The following is a 20,056-nucleotide window of genomic DNA, read 5'->3' on the forward strand; positions in this document are numbered from 1 at the left end:
ACTAATGCTGAGTTTTTCTTAATTAATGAGCAGCTCAGATATGTAAAAGAAATTGGCTTATCTACACCGGGGTAAGACAGAGAAGAAAACACTAATATGAAAAGCCAGAATATTTTCTAAGTGGCTCTGTAATTAAAAAGAACATTTAAAATGAGGAAAAGTTAATAGACTTCCATGCTCTAAATATATTCTTCCTAAGGTAATAGTTCAGTAGTGCTAGAGAGAAAGATAACCATCTCCTCGTGCCTTTTGTCTTCAGCCATACTTTTAGTTTTCATTCTGCATTCCATAGTTCCAAACGTTGAAGTCATCTGCAGGTCAAACCATGGCCTCGGGTAAGTACCTAGTACGTTTTTAAAAAATGCATCTTCATTCTGAAAACATGAAAACTCTTGCTCTGAGGCTGGATTCAATGAACCACACCTCTTACAAGTTGTTCATAGTTCCCTGCTCGCCCGGACTTTTGCTCAGAGTTTTGCTGTCACCTCATGGCTGCAGGGCTTTTTGAAATTCTAGACAATGAAGCCCATTTCCATGTTGCTCCTCTCGCAGCGACTGTGGGGGCCCTCAGAAGGCTTGAGCCTACAGACTCAGGCAAAGATCCGATGGCAGCTCCCCTGCAAACCACAGTAACCCACGAAGGCCGCAGAACAATGTAACTGCTCCAAGTGTCAATCAGCGGCACTGAGCTTACCTTTCTCGGCAACCTGTGACCTACAAAGACGCCTGCCCTTCAGAGTCTGGTGGCGGCTTATCACTCTCAATTAGGAGTTTACAGACACATTCATGTTGGTGCATGTGTTCAGGAGGCTGCTTCTCACTCGACGCCCTGTTTAGAGGAAGCAGCGACTGAAGACTGCTCCCCTGCTGGGGTGCTCTCTGGGAAGCCCCACAATCATCAGCAGGTGAATGCCTTGCTTTTGGGATCAGGCCAAAAACAACACCCACCCCCACGCACCCCACCACAAAAGGCTACTCTACTAAAGGGCATTATTATTTTCTGGGTTTACAGTCACAATGTATATAAATGTAAACCACCAAGCAAATAAGTAGAAACACAGAATCAATGATATCATTCTGAGAATTTGAGAGGAAAGCATTTTGTCCATCCCTAAGTATGTATAAGATATTAAGGTTGGTGCAAAAGTAATCTTGGTTTTTGCCATACTTTTAATTACTCTTTTTTTTTTTTTTTTTTTTTTTTTTGAGACGGAATCTCACTGTGTCGCCAGGCTGGAGTGCAGTGGTGTGATCTTGGCTCACTGCAACCTCTGCCCCCCGGGTTCAAGTGATTCTCCTGCCTCAGCCTCCCGAGTAGCTGGGATTACAGGTGTGCACCACCACACCCGGCTAATTTTTGTATTTTTAGTAGAGACAGGGTTTCACCATGTTGGCCAGGATGGCCTTGATCTCCCGGCCTCATGATCTGCCCACCTCGGCTTCCCAAATTGCTAGGATTACAGGCGTGAGCCACCATGCCTGGCCTATTTTTAATTACTTTCTGCCATTACTTTTAATGGCAAAAATTGTGATTATTTTTGCATCAACCCAATAAATTTCAAAACGACAAAATTGCAGATCCAACACCACCACACACTACCTTATTATATTTCTACAAAAGAGTGTTTTTTCCTGGATTAGACAATGCCCAGTAATCACCAAGACAACTACACTTGGGTCTGGCTTCAGAGACGACGACTGTGGAGTATTTGAGACGTTCTGACAAACTTGAGGCCATTGCTGCGCCATGTTTTCCCAAATGATAAAGGCAGCACAAGTGTCCAAGCCGTGATGCGTGAATGAGAGTCAGGATAGACATGGAGTGGAAGAACAGGGAAGGTCATAGAGAAAAGTGGGTAGCTATGATAGAAGGCTGTCCACAAGCCACTGATTAGGGCCTCTCTGTGTGTCTGCAGGCATGTGTAAACAGAGACCAAGTGTTTTGTGCAGTTCCTGCAGGAGAGTGATGATTCTTCCAACAAAAGTCTCTGAAATTTCCAGCTCTATGTCTAACATTCTCTGCCACTATTTATGTCTTTCAGATTAGTGTAGAAAGGAGCATTTCACAATGCCTGGTTTCCTTAATAAGCAAAATCTGATGCTGGGAGATAATTCTAAGATTGGTTAAGAGGATTCCAAGAAATGGCAGACTGCAGAGGGTTCACCCGGGAGTACAGAGAGAAAACCTGTTTCATCACCACCAGACTGGGTACCTTTCCAGAAAGTGAAAACCCTCCTATTCAAATAGGTTTGCCAGAGAATCTAAGCACCTCACCAGGCAATGGAACAGTGGTGATGCAAAATTCTTGGGTTAACTGTGCGCTCTGTCTGACGCTGCATTCTTCTGACCCTTTCTTAGGAAACTGCCCTGAGATGCTAGTCAGATGCTGGAGATGTCACAGGGCTGGAATGAAGGCATTCCCTGGTGTCCTTTCTGGATGTGACAAAAGAAACATCTAATTGCTGGCTGTGCACTCCCACCACTCCCAGCCGGGCATTTCAGCGAGGATTGGGAATTGCGAAGTCTATACTGTATTTTCAAACAGCATGAAACAAACATTGATCAGCCAACAGCAGCTGGCAGCGGATCCAGCAGGCCCACCAGTGGCTTGAACTTCAGTGAAAAGAGATGAGGTTTAAGATCTCAGAGAGGTCTCTCCAGTTTCAGACAGTCACCAATGCCAGCTCTGTTTTCTAGTATCTCAGGCTGTCCAGCCTGCTCATCCTCAGCTGACTGATGCCTGCACAATGCTGTGGCTGCTTGGTTCAACAAATTGCAGGGCCAAGTGATCAGGGGACCACATCCCTTCCCTCCATCCCACTACTTTTTTGGCATGAGGAGACTCAGTTTTTTTCAACTTTGACTGTGACTTCTCCTCAGTTAGGTTACCAAAGGGCTTTTTTTTTTTTTTTTTTAAATAGACTTAGTATTTTTAGAGCAGTTTTAGCTTTACAGAAAAACTACACAGAAAGTACAGAGAGTTCTCACAGGGCCTTTCCTCCACCCCACTCCTGCACAATTTCCCCTATTAACAATATACCTCAGAGTGTTATATTTGTTATAACTGATGAACTGATATTATTATTACCTAAAATCCATAGATTTTTACATTAGGGTTCACTCCATGGCATGAGTCTACAGATTTTGACAAACGTATAATGTCATGTATCCACCATTACTATATCGTATAGAATAGTTCTGCTGCCACAAAAGCCCCCTGTGCTCTTCCTCTATCCCTCCCCTGGACCCTGGGCAAACACTGATCTTTTAACTCTCTCCATAGTTTCGCCTTTCCCAGAATGTCATATAGCTGGAATCATACAGTACTCAGCTTTTTCAGACTGGCTTCTTTCATTTAGTGACATACATTTAAGGTTCCTCCATGGCCGTTCATGGCTTGATAGCTCATTTCCTTTTATCACTGAAGAGCATTCCATTGGATGAATGTACCACAAGTTGATCCGTTAGAAGGATGTCTTGCTTGCTTCCAGTTTAGGTTGATTATGAATAATGCTGCTATAAACATCTATGCGCAGGTTTTTCTGAGGACATGTTTCCAACTTAATTGGGTAAATACATAGCCACAAGGTTGCTGATTGCGTAGTGAAACCATCTTGCTTTTTATGAAATTGCAAACATTCCTGCAAAGTGTCTAAACCTTTTGCATTCCCACTAGCAATGAACAAGAGTTCCTGCTGCTCCTCCTCCTAGTCAGCATTTGGTGTTCATATTCTAATGTTTTGCCATTCTAATAGGATTGTAGTGGTATCTCATGGTTGTTTTAGTTTAAATTCCCTAGTGACGTATGACACTGAGCATATTTTCATATGCTTACTTGCCATCTGTATATCTTCTTTGGTGAGGTGTCTATCAGCTCATTTTTAAATCAGGTTGTTCATTTTCTTGTGGTTGAGTTTTAAGAGTTCTTTGTACATTCTAGATAATCAGTCCTTTACTGAGTATGTGTATTGCAAAGCTTCTTCTCCCAGTCTTGACTTGTCTACTTGTCTACTTGTGTTTTCACACTCTTAACAGTGTCCTTCATGGAGCAGAAGTTTTTAATTTTTCTGAAGTTCCAACTCATCAACTCTCTCTCTCTCTTTTTTTTTTTTAGACATAGTCTTGCTCTATCGCCCAGGCTGGAGCGCAGTGATGCATTCACACGGCTCATTGCAGCCTCAACCTCCCGGGCTCAAGCTATTCTCCCACCTCAGCCTCCCAGGTAGCTGGGACACCCAGCTAATTTTTTTTTTTTAATAGAGATGGATTTTTACCATGTTGCCCAGGCTGGTCTTGAACTCCTGGGCTCAAGCAATCTGCCTGCCTTGGCCTCCAAAAGTACTGGAATTGCAGGTGTGAGGCAACATGGCTGGCTCTTCATACAGATCTTACACATAATTTTTTAGACTTACAACTATTTCTTTTTTGGGGGTGTTAATATAAATTACATTGTCTTAAATTTCTTTCTTTTTTTCTTTTTTGAGACAGAGTTTTGCTCTTGTTGCCCAGGCTGGAGTGCAATGACGCGATCTCGGCTCACTGCAACCTCCACCTCCCAGGTTCAAGCGATTCTCCTGCCTCAGCCTCCCAAGTAGCTGGGATTACAGGTATGCAACACCACGCCTGGCTAATTTTGTATTTTTAGTAGAGATGGAGTTTCTCCATGTTGGTCAGGCTGGTTTCCAACTCCTGACCTCAGGTGATCTGCCTGCCTCGGCCTCCCAAAGTGCTGATACATTGTTTTAAATTTCAAATTGCACTCGTTCATTGTTAGAATATGGAAAACCAATTGACTGTTGTATATTAAACTTGTATCCTGCAACCTTGCTATAAATTAGTTCCAGGATTTTTTTTTTTTTTTTGGTTGTTTCTTCGGGATTTTCTATAGAGACCATTATGTCACTTGTGAAAGACAAAGACAGTGTTATTTCTTCCTTCCCAAATCTGCAAGCCTTTTATTCCTTTTCTTACATTATTGTATTAGAAAGGACTTCCAGTGCAACACTGAATCGTGGTGGCGGAAGAAGGGACATCCTTACCTTGTTCCTGATCTTGGGGGAAAGCATCTAGTTTCTCACCATCAAGTATAATGTTAGCTGGCTGGGTGCAGTGGCTCACGCCTGTAATCCCAGCACTTTGGGAGGCCGAGGCGGGCGGATCACGAGGTCAGGAGATTGAGACCATCCTGGCTAACACAGTGAAACCCCATCTCTACTAAAAATACAAAAAAATTAGCCGGGTGTGATGGCAGGTGCCTGTATTCCCAGCTACTCGGGAGGCTGAGGCAGGAGAACGGCGTGAACCCGGGAGGCGGAGGTTGCAGTGAGCCGAGATCGCGCCACTGCACTCCAACCTGGGCCACACAGTGAGACTCTGTCTCAAAAAAAAAAAAAAAAAGATAAAGGGGATATCACCACCGATCCCACAGAAATACAAACTACCATCAGAGAATACTATAAACACCTCTACACAAATAAACTAGAAAATCTAGAAGAAATGGATACATTCCTGGACACATACACCCTCTCAAGACTAAACCAGGAAGAAGTTATTTGGAAAACCCCATTGTCTCAGCCCAAAATCTCCTCAAGCTGATAAGCAACTTCAGCAAAGTCTCAGGATACAAAATCGATGTGCAAAAATGACAAGCATTCTTATACACCAACAACAGACAAACAGAGAGCCAAATCATGAGTGAACTCCCATTCACAATTGCTTCAAAGAGAATAAAATACCTAGGAATCCAACTTACAAGGGATGTGAAGGACCTCTTCAAGGAGAACTACAAACCACTGCTCAGTGAAATAAAAGAGGATACAAACAAATGGAAGAACATTCCATGCTCATGGGTAGGAAGAATCAATATCGTGAAAATGGCCACACTGTCCAAGGTAATTTATAGATTCAATGCCATCCCCATCAAGCTACCAATGACTTTCTTCATAGAATTGGAAAAAACTACTTTAAACTTCATGTGGAACCAAAAAAGAGCCCGCATTGCCAAGACAATCCTAAGCAAAAAGAACAAAGCTGGAGGCATCACGCTACCTGACTTCAAACTATACTACAAGGCTACAGTAACCAAAACAGCATGGTACTGGTACCAAAACAGAGATATAGACCAATGGAACAGAATAGAGTCCCTGAAATAATACCACACATCTACAACCATCTGATCTTTGACAAACCTGACAAAAACAAGAAATGGGGAAAGGATTCCCTATTTAATAAATGGTGCTGGGAAAACTGGCTAGCCATATGTAGAAAGCTGAAACTGGATCCCTTCCTTACACCTTATAGAAAAATTAATTCAAGATGGATTAAAGACTTAAATGTTAGACCTAAAACCATAAAAACCCTAGAAGAAAACCTAGGCAATACCATTCAGGACATAGGCATGGGCAAGGACTTCATGACTAAAACACCAAAAGCAATGGCAACAAGAGCCAAAATAGACAAATGGGATCTAATTAAACGAAAGAGCTTCTGCACAGCAAAAGAAACTAACAGAGTGAACAGGCAACCCACAGAATGGGAGAAAATGTTCGCAATCTACCCATCTGACAAAGGGCTAATATACAGAATCTACAAAGAACTTAAACAAATTTACAAGAAAAAATCAAACAACCCTATCAAAAAGTGGGCAAAGGATATGAACAGACACTTCTCAAAAGAAGACATTTATGCAGCCAACAGACACATGAAAAAATGCTCATCATCACTGACCATCAGAGGGATGCAAATCAAAACCACAATGAGATACCATCTCACACCAGTTAGAATGGCGATCATTAAAAAGTCAGGGAACAACAGGTGCTGGAGAGGATGTGGAGAAATAGGATGTGGAGAAATACACTGTTGGTGGGACTGTAAACTAGTTCAACCATTGTGGAAGACAGTGTGGCGATTCCTCAGGGATCTAGAACTAGAAATACCATTTGACCCAGCCATCCCATTACTGGGCTTATACCCACAGGATTATAAATCATGCTGCTATAAAGACACATGCACATGTATGTTTATTGTGGCACTATTCACAATAGCAAAGACTTGGAACCAACCCAAATGTCCATCAATGATAGACTGCATTAAGAAAATGTGCACATATACATCATGGAATACTTTGCAGCCATAAAAAAGGATGAGTTCATGTCTTTTGCAGGGACATGGATGAAGCTGGAAACCATCATTCTGAGCAAACGATCGCAAGGACAGAAAACCAAACACTGCATGTTCTCACTCATAGGTGGGAATTGAACAATGAGAACACTTGGACACAGGAAGGGGAACATCACACACCGGGGCCTGTCGTGGGGTGGGGGGAGGGGGGAGGGATAGCATTAGGAGATATACCTAATGTAAATGACGCGTTACTGGGTGCAGCACACCAACATGGCACATGTCTACATATGTAACAAACCTGCACGTTGTGCACATGTACCCTAGAACTTAAACTATAATAAAAAATAAAAATAAAAACATTTGAAAAAAAAAATTCCTTTGTTAGCCTTCTCATATCGATGGGATTAATAGTGATGGAACTTCTTTAATTTTTTATATTTGTAATTTCCTGTTTTCATTTTTATTAATTGCTGCTCTGGTTTTTATTAGCTTGAGAGATCAAAAACTCTTGGTGGCCAGCCTTAGGAGGGACCCCACAACTTGCGTGAGTTTTACCCCTTAGTAGGTTCTCAAGGCGAAGATCAGGAAAAAATCCCCTGTGCTTCTGGCAGGAGGAGGAGAAAAGTAACCATTTTGAAATATACCCAGAGGACTCGTTCTCCCTAACAAAGGTCTTCCCCTCAAGCTAGTCCATACCGAGTCTGTAGCCCTTAGTCAATCACCCTCCCAATGTTCCCGGCCAATGCTGGCTCCAGTGGCAGTTGCTGCTTCTGGCAAGCTCTGATTCTTTGTATCCATCGATCTCTCAGATTTGAGCAGCCTGGTTCCCTGGTGACCTTGATTCACTAAAGGAACCAGGAAGAGCTGCTGATTTTCAGTGTGTTTGGCTTTCTTCTTGTTGTGGGGGCTGAGTGACAACTTCCTTGCTCCTTACAAGTTGGGCTGGAATCAGAAGTGAGTTCAATGGACTTTTATTTTTTTTTTCTCCTCAACTAAATGCAACTCAGATCAACATGGAAAGGTAACACGTAAAGCAGGGACAGTGGCAAAAACCAGACAGGATGCCGGGAAGAATATTTTAACTTAAGATTCAGTCAGAGATAAAAGATTAAAATAAACTTTGTAATTATCTTTCCATATGACACATTTATAAATTCCTGTAATTTCCTGTGCCAAAATATATTTTCAGGCATCTCTTTTGATCATTTAAACTTATTTTTAAAAGCTTTACATATTTCCTTTTACACAAGTAATGGAACACAGACCAGTCAGCTGTATTGCTAAACATTACAAGGATATTATTACTTGTTTTAAACAAGCACCTGCCATAGCACATTCTGATACCTGGAATATGATTCTGACAGCAAAGCAAACTGACTAAATGAGTCCCATTTACTGAAACGACACTAGACAAAACTGCTTCTCAGATTTATGTAGCTCCAAACATGTGCATGCGTACAGAGTCCTCTCTCTCCACACACACACAGTTATTACGCACACAATGGAAGACATCATTGTGCTTGTGAAACCTGTGTTGAGAGCAGACAGATGGCGGTTATCAAATACTTTGGCACTCATACACAGGAGACAGTTACATCTCAGAGGAGTGTAACTTGTGTGAAGGCTAACGCTGGCACTGGATCCAAACCTGTGCAAATAGCCCTGTGACACCCTCTTCTACTGAAGTATATGAATTGTTTTAGGCCATCGGGGTGGGCTGGGAAAGAGTTTTAAAATATAAATAGAGACCAGGACAATGACTATATTTATTTAGAGGTGACAACATCCTTAAATAATTTAGGTCAGCTGATGCAAGCGCTGAGAAGCTGAACAACTGGCATGGTGCTCTATCTTCACTACCATGCCAGGCAAGGGGGCCCCAGCTAATGCTGCTCCGTGCTGATCTGCTCTCTGCTCCTCATACCTGTTGGTATCGACCTTGTAAGAAGGTTCAGATCCATGAGTGGCCCGTGATGATTGAACACTAAATGGATGTAGGGAGAAGCTCATCTCTCTGTGGATGCTCCCTACTCACGCAGGCCACCTCGAAGGAGAAGTCTGGTTACTGCAAGTTGTTACAGTTCAGTGTATACGATATTTTGATAATACACAGAGAGTGTTTTATTGCAGTCAAATAATATCTTGAGCTCTCACAACAGCAAACTTCAGGAACTTCAAAGGAATTCCAGTCCAACTGGAACCGTCATTACAAAACAAATCTTAGCTTTATTGTTAGCCAGACCACAAAGGGGCAGAGACTGTGCCAAAGTAAATGCTCTTGAGATCTCTATATATTACCTTTGAACAATTAATTGGTCTCCTGGAGACAAGGAAAAAAAAGGAAAGAAAACAAAATAAAAGATTGACAATGAAATATATTGTTCTTGGATGTCACAGCCTAGATAAGCCATAGCCACATTGAACAAATACCTGCCAAATTGATCATTAATTTCAACTAGTCTGTAATTTCACACATTAGGCTAAGTCTTGTACACTGAAATTACGCGCACTTTGTAGATGATATTTTCAGCTGGTCACAAAGAGGAAATTCTACTGCCTAAGAAAATAGGCATCCAGATATTCAAAGACCGGGCCTCAGAGGTGAACTTCACTTATGAGGCATTTCTCTGTGCTACCATGAATTCTTGATGTGTGCCCTTCATCCACCTGCTTCCTTGTAGCACCTTCCAAACCATCCAGACATGACTCTAAGTCATCAGGTTAATGAACAGGACAGGCAGGGAGCTGAGTGACAGTAAATAAACAGGGGCCTGACCCCTATCAGAATTTAAATGTTTTGGGATCCTGACCCCAACTATCAGCATTTGCCAACATTGCTAGTTCTCCTCTTATACCTCTGCCTTCCAAAGTACCACACCAATGAGAGTGCAGGCCAGGTGTTAGTTCTGATTCGGCACCGTCACCTGACTTCTCACACGGAAAGCGGCGCGGACCTTCTGGCCTTCCTCCCTTGGGCGCCCAGCCAGGACACACAAGGTCATACTGCTGAGGCCCTTTGAGATCCTCCAGTTAAAGGGGCTCATAAAGGCAAAGTGTCATGAACGGCGTTATGTTCCAGGTGCATCACTTGAGCTGCCAGAGCCACATAATGGTTTGCCTGGTAAGTGCCTTTGCCCAGCATGTGCCCTATTGAACAAACCCCAAAAAGAGGACTGCAAAGGGGTCTTCTTATAATAGGGCCTGCTGCCCGGTGGATGCCCAGAGCCTGCTGCCTGGTGGATGCCCAGAGCCCTTGCCATTTCTGAAATGGATATAAGTGACCTAAAAGGCCGCTTTTCATGACAGGTTATCCTGGATGACGTTTCCTAAAGAAAAGTCACATCAGTGGGTGAGACAGAATGTAACAACTAGTCTGTTCTCTCTCACAGTTCACATTTACTGTTGCCTCCTTGGCAGGAAGGATAAAAAGAAAGAAGTAACACAAATATAGTCTCACATACATCGAATATACATACACAAGCTCTCTAACACATACACAAGTGCACAACACACTCATACACATATGTACACCTACAAATACACACACTTACAAATATACACACCTCTATACATACACACGCTCTCTAACACATACACAAGTGCACAACACACTCATACACATACGTACACCTACAAATACACACACTTACAAATACACACACCTCTATACACACAACCTCCCCCACCGAGAGGTGATGAGCACAGGGCATGTGCCAATGCAGAAGAGGACTGTGTCTACACACCTGCCTCCTCACAGTGTCCTGCCACCCTGCCGCCAAGACACGCTGGTACTTGTTGGGCTGTGATAAAAGCTTCTGCTTGGCTGCCATGGGTGACATCTTACTGCAGATTCTGTTACATGGTGGGATATGTCACTGCGTTTTCAGTCTGCTGTGTTCTAGCATCTACAGTCCCAAAATGGCTCAAGAAGAAAGTGGTCCTACAGAGGTCAGAATCTGAGGTTGTAAGAAATTATGAAAGCTCTGCCATTCAGGACAAGATGGAAATCAGTGTGGCTCCAGGTGAGGAGGACCAGGCGGTAGACCCAGGCGCACAGTGGGAACAGCCTATGACTGCCAGGGAAGGCCTCCGGTGGAGAGTGGCATCCGCCAGCTCCCTGGCAGCCCCAGGCAGAGAGGCCAGGGGATCTCACCAGCAACCCCCACCACAAAGTGCTGGAAGGTGCTAAAGAGAATGCCGTGAATCTGATTTTCAAAACACCACTCAGTGTGTCTGTGCAGAAATGCACTAAGGCTGGAGTGCAGTGGCACGATCACAGCTTACTGCAGTTTTGACCTCCCTGCACGCTGGTGATCCTCCCATCTCAGCCTCCTGAGTAGATGGGACTGTAGGCACGCACCACGGTGTGCGGCTAATTTTTGTATTTCTTATAGAGACAAGGTCTTGCTATGTTGCCCAGGCTGGTCTCAATTCTTGGGCGCAAGTGATTCATCTGCCTTGGTCTCCAAAAGTGTTGGGACTACAGGCGTGAACCACTGTGCCTGGCTTTTTTTTTTCTTAATATGGAAAGATACGAGGTTTACATTTAGAAAACCAGGCTCCGCGGTACGGCCCCTTCACTTACGAGTCTCCTGGCCTTCAGTATTGCGCATGTCTAGGTTTATGAAATGCCTTTTCCTCCCAAAACTTTGATGTTTGTTAAATACCTATGTTTTACCTTCCCAAGTAATGCAATTATGAGTAATTTGATGATACGTCTTTATTTTATTCTATAATTTATTTTATGACAAATACAAAGGAAGGAGTAAAAGGAATCTATGTCCCAAAAGATAGGTACACTTCATAACACCTTCAGACAGAAAGAGGCAGCAGTGTCTGAGCCCAAACAAGCTCCTCTGCCAACCCCCGCCTCCTCAGGCCTCCACTGCTACCAAGCTCAGCCTCACTGCTGGCATTTCTGGTCAGCCCACATGAAAGAGACTGAGGCTTGTGCCCTCCGGCCATGCTGGTGCCATTGCCACTGGGAGAACCGGGGACTCTGTGTGCCCACTAGGCCAGGCAGGCGGGCAGGCCAGTCAGTGAGGAATCTGCCCCAGTGCTGATGGCCTTTCATTTTTTTAGAAAGGGAAATCTGGATATTTGGGTGAAATTTGCCGACATTTTAATTCAATTAAAGAAAGCACTTCTACTGGCCTAGTTGGTCCTAGAAGCCCCCAATATAAGACCCGTGGCTGGGTCATGGAGACGGGGTAAAACCACGCACGTGGGTGAGCACGTGGGAGTCTCACTATGCCGACGTCGACATCCTGTCTCTTTGGGACTGGCTCCTACAGCACACATTTTACTCCAGGGATGGCTCTAGGTTTTTTTTGTTTGTTTTTTGAGTCAGAGTCTTCCTCTGTTGCCCAGGCTGGAGTGCAGTGGTGCAATCTCGGCTCACTGCAAGCTCCGCCTCCCGGGTTCACACCATTCTCCTGCCTCAGCCTCCTGAGTAGCTGGGACTACAGGCGCCCGCCACCACGCCCGGCTAGTTTTTTGTATTTTTAGTAGAGATGGGGTTTCACCACGTTAGCCAGGATGGTCTCGATCTCCTGACCTCGTGATTTGTCCGCCTCGGCCTCCCAAAGTGCTGGGATTACAGGCGTGAGCCACCACGCCCGGCCTGGATGGCTCTAGTTTTAAAGGTCTTAGGATATCTGCCTCAAGCCCTGTCATAACGGAGAAATTAGTTTAACCCAAGAAACTCTGGTGGGAAACATGTGAGAGGGCCAGGAATCCCAGGTCTGATGCACCATCTTCTCCCACCTTTAGCAAATAGGATGTGACCACTGCCCTCATGGCTTTCAAGGATGAGGATCGGTTATTACATAGAAATGACACGATACACGCATTTGGGGGAAAAACCTTTAGACATGAGAGGTGCTTTTGTCTCACTTGTGTTTTTCCTAAACTTGATTTTTAGTTAATTTAGAAAGTTCCCTTGGACACGTTCAACTTTTCATAACTCGTGAGATGAAGTAGTAGGCTCTTGGCTTCTGACATTCAGGTAATCACACTGCACCTGTCCTAATGTCCTCTAGGTTATGAACAGAAGTTTTTCTAAGTTGAAGCATAACACATTTTATACTGTAATAGAAAGAGGGTGGGTTTTGCAATCGGGAGGCCTGGATCCGCCCTCTATCAGCTATGAGGGTGGGTTTTGCAATCGGGAGGCCTGGATCCGCCCTCTATCAGCTATGAGGGTGGGTTTTGCCATCGGGAGGCCTGGATCTGCCCTCTATCAGCTATGAGGGTGGGTTTTGCCATCGGGAGGCCTGGATCTGCCCTCTATCAGCTATGAGGGTGGGTTTTGCCATCGGGAAGCCTGGATCCACCCTCTATCAGCTATGAGGGTGGGGTTTGCCATCGGGAGGCCTGGATCCGCCCTCTATCAGCTATTTTTTTTGTATTTTACACCACTCACTCTCTTCAGGCCTCAGCTTCCTCCTTGGTGAAGTGGGAGTCACAGAAGTAGCGACTTCACCGTGCTGTGTGAGCATCCGCTGAAGTCGTATGGAAACACCAGGATGTGGGGCGGCTGGAAGTCTCCCGTGTTGCTGGTGGGAATGCAACAGGGCAGAGCCGTTGTGGAAAACAGCCTGAGCCTGGCCACAGACATACTTCCCAGATGAACCGTGGGCTCACTCAAACGTATGTAACCAGAGCAATAAAAACACATGTCCACACAAACCGGGAATGCAAATGTTCACAGCAGCAACATTCATATCATCCCCAGAGGAAACAACCCAAATGAGCTTCAGGTGAACGGCTGTGCGGCACTGCATCCACACGAACGAAGACTATGAAATGAATGAAAAGGAACGAACAGACACACCGGGGAACATGGTAAATCTCAATGACATTGTGCCAGGTAAAGGAAGGCCAGCACAGAAGACACATACTGAAGGATTCCATTTACACAACATTCTAAACTTACAGTGACCAGAAAAGGGGCGGTGTTGGCGGCAGGACTGACTACAAAGCGGGAGGAGCGAGCTTTTTGCTGGGGCTGGAGATGGTCCTGTCTTGGCTGTGGTGATGGTTACACAACTGTATATGGCCAAAACTCATCAAATGTACACCCTTAGTGGGTGATTTTTATTTTAAATAAATTATACCTCATTAAAGCTGGGGGTTAAATGGAGTCCAGCACCTGGCACCAAGTAAATATACACAGTAAATTATTCATCCTCTTCCTGTTAGTTGCCATTTAGAATTAGAATTATCAACCTGTGCCTGCCACTGAAGCCACAATGATGTCAGGCTTTTCTCCTTCAAATACTGTGACACAAAACTGCTCCCTCCCTCTCCCGACTCTTTTTTTTTTAACTACTTACCCACCTTAAAAAAAAAAAGGTAGACTTAATCAACACTTGTAAAGCACCCTGAGACACTTGAATTAAAAAGTAATAGAGGAGGCTGAGTGCGGTGGCTCATGCCTGTAATCCTAGCACTTTGGGAGGCCGAGGTGGGCAGATCACTTGAGGTCAAGAGTTCGAGATCAGCCTGGTCAACATGGTGAGACCCCCGTCTCTACTATAAACACCAAAAAAATTAGCCCAGTGTGGTGGTACATGCCTGTAATCCAAGCTACTTGGGAGGCTGAGGCCGGAGCCGAGATCGCGCCACTGCACTCCAGCCTGGGTGACAGAGCGAGACTCCATCTCAAAAACAAAAAACAACAAACAAACAAAGTAACAGAGGAGTATCTGGCACTGTTATTGCTCTTCTGTTTTCAATGATGCAAACAGTATAGCTCTTTGTTTGCTAAGTGACTTTAGTAAGGGGTTTTTTTTTATTAAAAAAAAACTGTTCAATCTGAAAATGAAATTCAAAGGCCTGCTGACAATATATTCCTCGTCTCCCTTCATGCCAACAATGACTATGCCAGCGTTTGCAGATTTATGCCCATGGATTCCCAGATTGGGAGACAGGAAATGGGTGTCCATCCTCCCCCACCTGCAGTTCCAAGCTGGCCGCACAGAGCACAGGGAGGTTGGTTGCTCAGAACGTGGCCATAACATTTACCAGGAAAAACGGAGTGAAGAGGAAGGATGGGAAGGAATGGAGGGGCACAGGATGGAGATTTTCCCAATCAAGTTGGGGAAAAGTATGGCTGTTTCACTCAGCATTTCTCGGCTTCACTAATTAAAAATGATTTTAAGAGCTAACAATTGCAAAAATCTTCTTAAGCTTATCAGTGAATTCCTGAATATCCCCTGGTGAAGTCCTCCTTTGGCATAGCCGTGCATGCCCGAATCTTAATTTCTCTCTAGCATTCTGGGTGATCATGCCATAAAGCACAGGCCGTGGAGTCATTTTCTGAGACAAGAAGTCGCTCCACTTTGGGCTTCCTGGCTGGTTCTTTTTGGCCGTGGGTCTGGTTACAGTGGTGGCAGAAGAAGCGAAGTCTGTAGCCCTCATTACAGACCCTTTCCTGGTTGGGGGCATGTGGCTGTGAGAGAGGAGCAGAACTGAAGCCAGTTTCTCCTGCTCTGCACTCTGAAACCCGAGATGACGCGGCCTCTTTCCCGCACAACACTGTAGAGCGTTCAGTTGCTGTTATGACTTGTCTGGTTCCCACAGAGGAAGGAATCCTGCCAAATATTTGTAATCTGCACTTACGTATGCAATCAGGGAAACCACACCCAGAAGCAAGTGCATGGCTGCATAATTAAAATGGTCTTGCTGGAAGACCAGCTGGAAATGGTTGGAGAGGGTGTGGGGGGAAGCTGATGAGTGAGTGTCACTGGGATCTCTGACACTTTGGCCATCATTCTCTGCAAAACATTTTCTCCTTAGACTCTAGCAAGCACGCATCTTTCTCTGTGTCCACTGATTAGTCACAGTATTTGTCTTTGTATAACCATTTAAGAAAATATTTGCATCTATTTAAAGGATCTAAATAGACCCCCCCCCCGCCGGGTTGGCTTGTATTTATGGCATAAGCCATAATGGAATGTACTTATATGCAAACCATCTTTCCCTCTGAGTAAAGCATTTTGGCACATTTTCTATGACAGCACTGAGTCACAGTGCACAGTACATTAACGCAGCAACCTCTGAAATTGAGCTGCCCAGGTTGCAGGGCTGGCAATGCTTTATAAAAGGGTTAAAACCATCCACTCTGAGGTACTGGTAAGATAAAGGACTAAACAAACTAATGTGTTATCCTTGGAGGCAATACAATTTTTTTAAATGAAATTACTGAAATTAGTAAGGATTAAATTTAATTTTTATCGTCAGATTATAGCTACCAGCAGCGCCATCTGTTGAAATATTCCAAAACTTCATTTCCTGCATCCCAAATAATATTTACTTAAAGGAAGATACAAATGTTTAAAATCACAAGTAGGACTGGAACTCCATCCTCAGTTTTAGGCAAAATCACAACTATAATATTTTCCAGGACAAGAGGCGCCACCCCGTTTGTCAGGCCCCAGAGATGTCCTTACCTACATCAGTAACCCCTTCAAGGTTCACGAACCTTCTCACTGACAAAAAAACTCCCATAACAGAAACGAAAGAGCTCCTGTTCAACTCCAGCAACACCCCCAAGGCTTGAACATCAGGAAGGACGTGAACAGCACCTGCTACCTAGACTCTCCCGCACTTCACGGGCTGGTTGGGTTTCAGACCTGGAAGTGGCCCAGGCCTCCAACCTCCAGGGGAGGAGGATGAGGCCAATGTTCTAGGTCAAGGTCTTGCCTAAGATCAGACAGGTGGTAGGTATCAAGGTCAGGAGCTGCATTCAGGCCCCAGGTGTTCTGAATTTCAGCCCAGAACGCTTCCCATTGGATTCCAGGGCCAATACTAACTCCTCCACTCAGCAGGCCATCAGCAAGCTCCTGTGTTCCAGGCACTGTCCTTGACACTAGGGAGAGAGTTGCCAGCACAATGGACAGGGCCCTTAGCCATGCAGCTTCCATTCTAGCGGGAGGAGAGACACAAAGAGGCAGGTGAAGAACGTGAGGGGGGTTCAGAGAAGTCATGGAGGCTTCTCTGATGCAGAGACTGAAAGAGTGTGGGGAGCAGCCCTGCCCTCTAACTTTCTGGGGGAGGAGCAGGTGTCAGTGCCCCAAGGTGAAGCTGAAGGGTCAGTGTGGTTGGAGAGAGGGCATGGGGGTAAGAGGGCAGGAGCTAAGTGGGGTGAGGTTGGGGCGGGGCAGGTCATGGAGAACACTGTAAGCTGCGGGAAGGACCTGGAATTCCACTGAGAGAGCTGTAAAGCCACAGGTGGGTTCTGAATGAGAGGTAATGTGGTCTCACTTATGTAAAAAGTGCCACTATCTTCACAATGGGCTGTAGGAGGGCAAGAATGGAGGCCGTGAGGCTGTTAAATCCACAGCAGAGAGGATGGCGGCTTTGTTTAGCGGGGCTTGGGAGGCTGGTGAGACACAGCTGGATTCTGGGTTGATTTCCGAAGGAGAGTGAGTGAACAGTTCGCTGATGGATAAGTTGTGGGGTGTGAGAGAGGGAGGGGAGTCAATGCTGACTCTGATGCTTTGGGGTTTCAGCAAAAAGAATACCAGCATTTGCTGAGCACCTACTAAGTGTCAAGCATATTTTCTCTACTAGTCTCAGAAACTCTCAAGTGTGGGCATTTGCCCCCATTACACAGATGAACGACGGCTCGTGGAAACCCCGCACCTTGCTATGGTCACGCACGTGGAGCGTGCTGTGTGGAATACAAGCTGGTCTACCTCTTTTTCTTCCTCCTACTTGGATCTGCTTCCAGCAATCAAGCAACTCCAGTTCCCTCCACCTTCTAAAGTCTGTGTGTGTTTCTACATTACATCCTCTCCGTGATTCTCCTCTGAAACCTCTCCACGCTCTTCAAAGCATATATTTAGCTATTGAGCCACAAATCCACTGCAGCTCTCATGAGGTCTTTATCTTAAATACCAGCCAAAAAGAAAGAATTTGCCTGGGGACTTAATACTCCCATGTAGAGTTTAATTTATGTTAAACATATTTCTGTAATGGTCTTCATTAGAGGCACCAAGATGGGATACAGTAGCTATTATATAAAGATAGCCAGCTAACACTTCTGAGGTATATGCAGATTTTGGGGGTACTGCCTTTTCCAATTGCCAGCTTCTGTTTGAGGAATGTGAGTTTATTTTATTTTTTTAAAGTCAGCTCTCTACATATTCCTGCAAGTTTTGGAAGGGAAATAAATGATAGCACTTCAACATCAGCCATTTTCCCTAAAACTCACTTAAAACTGACATTAGAGAATGCAGATGTGGATGATCATTACTGTAGAGGTTACTTTCTTATAACATGTTCTTGCTATGAGGGTTGCATTGAAAAATGATGCTCTGAAACGATAACCTTTGGGCCATAATAAGCACCAGTGACCTTTTACATGGACAGACACAAAGTTATTTTTATTAAATCAAGCTGAGGTGGTGGTTGTGTCAGATATATATTTTTAACCATGGTAGAGTTGCAGGAGGAATGGCCTGTGTGGGATTCCATACTTCAAACTTGGTAGAATACAATCAGGGAAGGATTCTGCAACCACTTCTCTCTTCCTCTTCATCGGACTGCTCCACACCCAGTACTGCAAACATGAGTCAAGAGAGCCCATAAAATTACCCAAGTGTAGGCCTACCTCACAATGAATACTTGAAAGCTTTCACTAGCATTATAAAGTAACTTTTCATTCTTTGAATGATCTGTCTCATGAGTAATGTCATCTAGCAATGTAGCAAGGTAGGACACTCCCCCTGAATAACAAGCAGTGTGGAATTGAAATAGAGATATAATGTTAGAAATGACACCACCTCTTTGAATCAGATACATTTGTATCTTCTGGTATAAGACAATGGATATTAGGAGTAAATATGTTCCTGGCAACCCTAAGTAAACTTGAAAATTCAGGGTTGAGCCCATCCCTCACTGACACACAAATCTCCTTCTTATTGCTTTTCTGTCCTGCAACTATTTATCTTCCCAGGATTTTTGTCCAACAACATTGTCTACAATTCTAATTCAACGGTCACCTTGGCACAGGATTAATATACTGTAATGTCTAGCAAATGATCACCTCATAAAGGTCTTCTGAAAAATTGTAATAAAGTGAAGATGCGTGATTTCCTTAGGTCAAGAGGAGCATACCTGGATTAATCATAAATGAGTATTCACACTGGCTTACAACAGCATAGAAAACAAGTTGAAATATATGTAGATAACATATAAAGCATGACCACTGATTAATAAGATTGCTTTCATTAATCAAAATAAAACTGGGTACCCATCTGTACTCCCACCTACTAGGGAGGCTAAGGCAGGAGAATCTCTTGAACCCGGGAGGCGGAGGCTGTAGTGAACCGAGATCACATCACTGCACTCCAGCCTGGGAGACAGAGTAAGACCTTGTCTCAAAAATAACAATAACAAACAAACCAACCCACAAAAAACTGGGCACCCATTTACGTATACAAATAATTTGAGCATCATTTGTTTTAAAGAAAACATCTTTTGCTGTGCAAAAGCTCTTTAGTTTAATTAGATCCCATTTGTCAATTTTTGCTTTTGTTGCAACTGCTTTTGACGTTTTTGTCATGAAATCTTTGCCCGTGCCTATGTATGGTATTGCCTAGATTTTCTTCTAGGGTTTTATAGTTTGAGATTTTACATGTAAGTCTTTAATCCATCTTGAGTTAATTTCTGTGTAAGGTGTAAGGAAGGGGTCAAGTTTCAATTTTTTGCATACAGCTAGCCAGTTCTCCCAATACTTTACAAAATAGGGAATCCTTTCCCCATTGTTTGTTTTTGTCAGGTCTGTTGAAGATCAGATGGTTGTAGACGTGCAGTCTTATTCCTGAGTCCCCATCAGAGTGAACAGACAACCTACGGAATGGGAGAAAAGTTTTGCAATCTATCCATCTGACAAAGGTCTAATATGCAGAGTCTACATGGAAC

General features: G+C 44.1%; 1 protein-coding gene across 4 annotated transcripts in view; it reads right to left on the minus strand.

Moving 5' to 3' along the window:
• GMDS (GDP-mannose 4,6-dehydratase) overlaps positions 1-20,056 on the minus strand; it is a 679,307-nt gene that overhangs the window by 99,369 nt on the left and 559,882 nt on the right. Inside the window, exon 10 of one of the 4 annotated variants that reach the window (XM_016954804.3) lies at positions 3,410-18,692. The exons of 2 other annotated variants lie outside the window; for them this stretch is intronic. In XM_016954804.3, coding sequence (XP_016810293.1) covers positions 18,561-18,692 — 132 coding nt within the window. In that variant the 3' untranslated portion in view covers positions 3,410-18,560. Of the gene's footprint in view, positions 1-3,409; positions 19,985-20,056 lie in introns of those variants that run through there. One more of the 4 variants, XM_063812046.1, reaches the window with a different exon arrangement.

The sequence above is a fragment of the Pan troglodytes genome, chromosome 5 (assembly GCF_028858775.2).
Source record: "Pan troglodytes isolate AG18354 chromosome 5, NHGRI_mPanTro3-v2.0_pri, whole genome shotgun sequence".
Classification (NCBI taxonomy): Eukaryota; Metazoa; Chordata; class Mammalia; order Primates; family Hominidae; genus Pan; species Pan troglodytes.